This window comes from Centrocercus urophasianus, unplaced genomic scaffold (assembly GCF_019232065.1).
Source record: "Centrocercus urophasianus isolate 14NV4802_14NV808 unplaced genomic scaffold, USGS_Curo_1.0 seq_73, whole genome shotgun sequence".
Lineage (NCBI taxonomy): Eukaryota > Metazoa > Chordata > Aves > Galliformes > Phasianidae > Centrocercus > Centrocercus urophasianus.
The window spans coordinates 1,771,816-1,777,502 of NW_024885344.1; the positions used below are offsets into that span (position 1 = coordinate 1,771,816).

Genomic DNA, 5,687 nt, shown 5'->3' on the forward strand with positions numbered 1-5,687 from the left:
TTAAAACAGAAAAGAGAAAAGAAGGGACCCCAACGTCACCTCCTCCTCCGTCCTTCTGCGCTCGGTGACACGCTAATGACTCACCCGCTGGAGCTGAGCTCGGGCCGCCTAGGTGAGGGTGTGCGAGCTCGTGCTTTTACCAAGGGATTACCGACAGCCAGACGCTCCTGCAAAGCAGCCCCCTCCTTTTTGAGGCCGCTCTGGCGTTCGGGCCATGGGTGCCATTGCGTCAGAGGGGTCGGGCAGGAGCTGCTGACAGCGGGTGGGGATGCTGCTGCCACACCGCCTCCCTCCCCGCCTGTCCTCAGGCAGAGATGCCAGTGTTCCTACCGAGATCTGCCCTACTCCTGGGCCCTAACCTTGGCTACCTCAACCCTATGGCTCCTGCCCAAACTCTGCGACCGGGTTGCACCCGAGGTGAGAAACACGGGCACTGTCTCTTGAAGCAAATAAACCTAGAAAACACAGAATCCGTCAGTCCTTTTAGCTGCTCCTTTGAGGCTGTGGGTCCCTCTTGAGGACCCCGGCGCCCTGCAGGAGCTCGGCACGAGTGCGGGGTCACCTCCCGCTTCCCCTTCGGCGGATCCCAGCGCGGAGGGCTCTGCAGCACAGTGCGAGCGGCAGCCGTGGGATTCGCGGGGATGTGATAATGAATTCAGCGCGGATGATGCTTAATATGGAGTGGCCCGAAAGAAACGAGGTCTAAGGGGGAGGGAGGGAGAAGGGGGGGCGGGATGGAAGGGGGACGTTTCAAGTGTTTGAACGAGAAAGCAAACGTTCACGAGCTCCGTTCTATTTGCTCCCCGACCCCAAAAGCTGCTTGAAGCTTGGCATATGCTGCAGTTCCGACTACAACTGCTAAAGCTCATTCCGACTTCCCCAACAGAAGGGATCCGCTCTGCAGTTCCACCGCACCCGAGGACTTGACCTTGGCACGGCCGCTCCGACGCAGCCCCCGCAGCGCTCCCGTAAGGCACCGCCCCGCAGGGAGCGCACCCGGCCGGGTCCCCACGAAGGCATCCCCGTACCCCGTCCTTCAGGGGACCGCTCCGTACGCACCGAGGGAGCGGCAGCCCGTGGCATTCCGCCACAAGCAGCTTTATCCGTGGCTGGCGCCGGGCCAGCCGCTCCCGACGTGCCATCATCCCCACACGGCACTGCAGCTTTGGTCATATGAGCAGAAATGATGAGAAAAGCACTTTTTTAATCTTTTCGCACTTGCTTCCCTGTTCAAACAGTTGCAGGATGGCGATGACTGACGTGCTCAGCGCTGAGGATATCAAGAAGGCTGTGGGAGCCTTTTCAGGTGAGTGCTTAATTTTCTTTCTTTCTTTTTTATTTTTTTTTTTCTCCTCCCTTTCGTCTCTCCAGCCCAGGATGTAGTGCATTTATTTAAGCTCGGGGAAGATTACAGCTAGATTAGATAGCAAAAAGGATGCGTTTTTAGAAGTGCGGCGAAGGCGTGACAGGTTTATCAGGTGCAGGACTGCATCCTCAGCAAAGTTGCTCTGCACATGAAGGAGGTGAAATGCTCGCTCCTTTTTAAAGGAAGGTAAGCAGCAGCTGCAGGCTGTGCTTTGCTCGTGAGAGACTTCTAAGGGAACCGAGGGGGATTACGTCCTGATGCAGGATAGGGACGGCGGCAGCTTTCCAGCCATCTAACATTCAGTTTCAAGTACTGCAGAACTGCTCTTTTGCATTTCAAGGAGATGAAACCCGCTCTTTCCTTACTCCCTGTGCGGAATCCCCCAACTGGCTTTGCTTTTCGGGATGGAGCTGAAGGCACAGCAGCAGAGCAAGCGAGTGCGTTGCTCGACTGCAGGAGCTTTCTGCAGGGCGAATGGCTGCAGCGGACCCTACGTCCCATATATCTCGGGCTCCTCCGGTGTTCAGATATTCCTCATCTCTTCTCAAAACTGACGGCAAACCCTTTTCGTGCTTCGTGCTCTGACTGTTAAGGGTTGCCCTCAAGGAAACGGCGGCGTTGTGCCCCCCCCCGTCCCGAAGTGCCTTTCTCTCCTGCTCTGTGCGGTGACCTTCCCGAACAGAAGCAGTGCAAAACCCGCTGAGCCCCAACAAACTCAGCAGCCACAAAGTCGTGGGGACCAACGAACTGCTCTGCTAGATCCGGCAGCTGTTTTCCTCATTAGCTCCCATTGTTCCAGGGCCGTTTCCAAGTCCCGGAGCAGAAGTAATTAGGAGCTACTAATGACGGGTCTCAGCCAAGCAGATCTCCAGTGATTGATCTTCCTTCGCTTTATGTAATAGGAAAAGCTGAGGAGGGAACAAAGATGCATAATGATAATAATAATAATAATAATAATATTTCAGCACCTTGTGGAGGTGACGGGATTGGATTTTAGCAGCACCTTTCTAGGCTGCACCATAGCCGTTAGCAGGGGGCTGCATGGGTGGGACAGAGGTGGTTTGGTTAAAGGATGCAGCAGGTAAACCCCATGTATTATCTTTTCTCTGATCACCAGGGCTCTGCTTTTTCCCCAGTTACTGTGTCTCAGAGGGTCCTGTTGGCACAGCACAGAGCCCGAGCTTACAGACAGTGATTGCACACGCTTTTAGTGGTAGGAATACTCTGCCAATTTCAGGCGAGCCTTCAGGAAAAACGGACTAGAACTGTACGAGCCATGTGCACTAAAATAGATCCTGTCCACGGGGGTGGAAATATCAGAAAGTGACAGTGGTCTAATAGGCGGAGTTTGCTCTCTGAACACTTCTCTTTTTTTAGTGTAAAACTCAGCAAGACATATTTTAAGGCACTGAAATGAGAGTGGGCAGGTTAGTCTTCAGCCTCCAACTCTGCATAGAGTTCCTGTGTGACCTTGGGCAAGTCTCCATCCCTCTGTAGCTCAGTTCTTCATCTGCAAAATGGAAACAGTGCCCTTCTCACCATTTGTTTATTTAAACGAGTGTTGTGAAGCATGACTACTGCAGTGTAGGTATTTAGCTCCTGCCACAGCAAGGCTAGAATGTACTTTTGCCTCCCAGGGTGGAACACGAAGCAGTAAGGAAAAAAAGCACAGGGTTATGTATGTATATAAGTTTTAAAGATTTTTCTAAACCATTCTATGGCTTTTCACCCCCTTATAGCAGCCGAATCTTTTAACTACAAGAAGTTTTTTGAGATGGTGGGCTTGAAAAAGAAGAGCCCAGAAGATGTGAAGAAGGTTTTCCATATCCTTGATAAAGACCGGAGTGGCTTCATTGAAGAGGAAGAGTTAAAGTAAGTAAAGATATGGTGTTTCTCAAATAGCCTCACCTTAAGAGTCTGATCTCTTTTTCACAGGACTGTAGATAACAGCTTATGGTTCAGCCTCCCAGCTGGTACTTGTGTGCAATAATCAGTTGTTTGCTGGTGAAAGAATGATAGTGTGTTGGAGTTAGCTAGCTGAGGATCCCTCAGACTCGTGAGTGATCAATACCTCATGGATGGTACTTCACTTAGATTCAGAGCACAGTGCTCTTTCCAGATGATAAAGAGCGGTGCTGCGGTGGCACAGGCTGCCCAGGGAGGTGGTGCAGTCATGGTCCTGGGGGTGTCCCAGAACCGTGTGGATGAGGCACTGAGGGACGTGGTCAGTGGGCATGGTGGGGATGGGCCGATGGTTGGACCAGGTGATCTTAGAGGTCTTTTTCAACCAAAATGATTCTGTGATTCTATGACCTCTGCTGAAGGCACAACCATGGATTCCACCTCAAATATGGAAACAGCAATGCAAATAAGTACTAAAAAGAAGTTTCAAAGTGAAACTGTTCTGATACAAACAAATAAACAAACAACAATTTTCCTTTTTTTTTTTTTTTTTTTTTTTTTTTCCATTCCTCCTCCTTAGGTTTGTGCTGAAGGGCTTTACCCCAGATGGCAGAGACCTATCAGACAAAGAGACAAAGGCTCTTCTGGCTGCTGGAGATAAGGACGGTGATGGTAAAATTGGCGCTGATGGTACGTAACCAGAGGCATAAACTTCCATAGGAAAAATCCAGTATTACTCTTACACATAAGAACTGAGTAAAACTAGGAATCACCGCGGGCTGTGACCTTCTGAAGGGCACAATGTGGGTTTAGTGAAATGTCAAGCCTTGCTACATTGCCCGTACCTTGCTCGCAAGGCTTCAGGGGAAATAGGAGCCGAATTCTGACACTAGAGGGGGCAAGAGTTTAGAGTTCGGTTTGTAATTAAGGGACGTAGGAATAAATACCAACACAACTTCTTCTTTAAGTCATTTTATTCTTTCTCAGTGCAGGGTGGGTCAGGACACTGAGACTTCACAGAGAGGTGTGAATATAGAATTTAGAAAAGAAAATAGCTGAGTACCAGCATTTTGCCTTGGTGACTATTGAAAAAGAAAGAAATGCTTTCTGAAATTGTTCAAAGCCTTGCAATGTCCTTAAAATTCAAAGTACAGTCAGTCTGCCGCCACGGAGTCATCCAATAACAGTCCATCCACTCTGCTAGTGTCTGTGTAGGTCTTCACACCTAAAGACCTCATCACCCTCTTTTTCTAAGTATGAGAACTACAAAGAGTGAGAAATTCCCTCTCACAGTGTTGCTTTAAAAAAATTACTTCTGTTTTCAATATCCCCTTGGGATGAATCAAATTGGCCCACAGGAAAATGTTCTCTCTTTTCTTTCTCCATCTTTTTCTTCTGTATCCCTGAGACAAGCTGGAAGAGGCATTTCTGAATTACATGCTTCCTCACTGCAGGAGATGATAGCAGGGGACTGTGGCCAGAGAGCACTAAATCATTCAGACAGCAGGCAATTGCTAAGTTTTCACCGTGCTGATAAGCTACATGATAGGTTGAAGTGTAAACATATCTTTAAAAAAATAATAATAATAACCTCACATCTCTCTCACCTGAACTCTGAGATCAATACAAAAACGTCGTCTCCAAATAAAAAGCAATTATAAAAAGGAATAAAAGGCAAAATGAGGTTACCCGACAGTCTCCTAGTTTAGAAGCTGAAGCAATGCCATACAGAGTTATCCTTGGACAGTCAGGTGATACACTTGCTGAAGTGTCTGCTTGTAGCACAATGGCATATCCATGACTATCATCCTGTTTCTAATCTAAAAGTTCTTCATTTATTAGATGTTGATTATATTACAGTTGCAGAGGAGCAATTGCGAAGCACTCAGGGGAAGCTCTTGCTAGACTTTAGCAGCGTTACTGAGGCTGAGGAGTATGTCATCATTTAACATTTGATATACTATATGGGGCCTTCTTATTCCCATTGAAATGAGAGGTGCTGACACTAAAGTCAGTGGGCACAATTTTCAGAAGAAAACTTGATTCAGGTAAGTAAGCTTGCAGCTGATTAGCCAACCCCACCTCAGACACATTCTCAGTTATGCAGAAGGCTGCAGAGCAAAAATCAGCTCAACTGGAATAAAATAAGTATATCACAGAGCCATTTTGGATAATATGAAAGAATGACATTAACACTTTCATGCAAGATTGACCATAGCACTTTTTTTAAAGTTGACACAATGCCTGAAAGTTATTACACTGTAACAAAACAATATGAAACACTTCTTTTTCTCCTTCTTCTGCAATTACCACTCTTCCTTAACTCTGAAATAGAATTACTCTGAATTTATACCAAATAAGAGAATGAAGAGCTTCTCTTCTCTTCTCTTCTCTTCTCTTCTCTTCTCTTCTCTTCTCT

The 5,687-nt window shown here is 47.6% G+C and overlaps 1 protein-coding gene across 5 annotated transcripts in view; it reads left to right on the forward strand.

Moving 5' to 3' along the window:
* The first annotated feature begins 877 nt into the window (after nt 1-877).
* PVALB (parvalbumin) overlaps nt 878-5,687 on the forward strand; it is a 9,880-nt gene continuing 5,070 nt past the window's right edge. For 4 of the 5 annotated variants that reach the window (XM_042838038.1, XM_042838035.1, XM_042838037.1 and 1 more), the window contains exons 1-3: nt 1,168-1,306; nt 3,106-3,238; nt 3,849-3,958. In XM_042838038.1, coding sequence (XP_042693972.1) covers nt 1,174-1,306; nt 3,106-3,238; nt 3,849-3,958 — 376 coding nt within the window. In that variant the 5' untranslated portion in view covers nt 1,168-1,173. Of the gene's footprint in view, nt 969-1,167; nt 1,307-3,105; nt 3,239-3,848; nt 3,959-5,687 lie in introns of those variants that run through there. The other variant, XM_042838039.1, reaches the window with a different exon arrangement.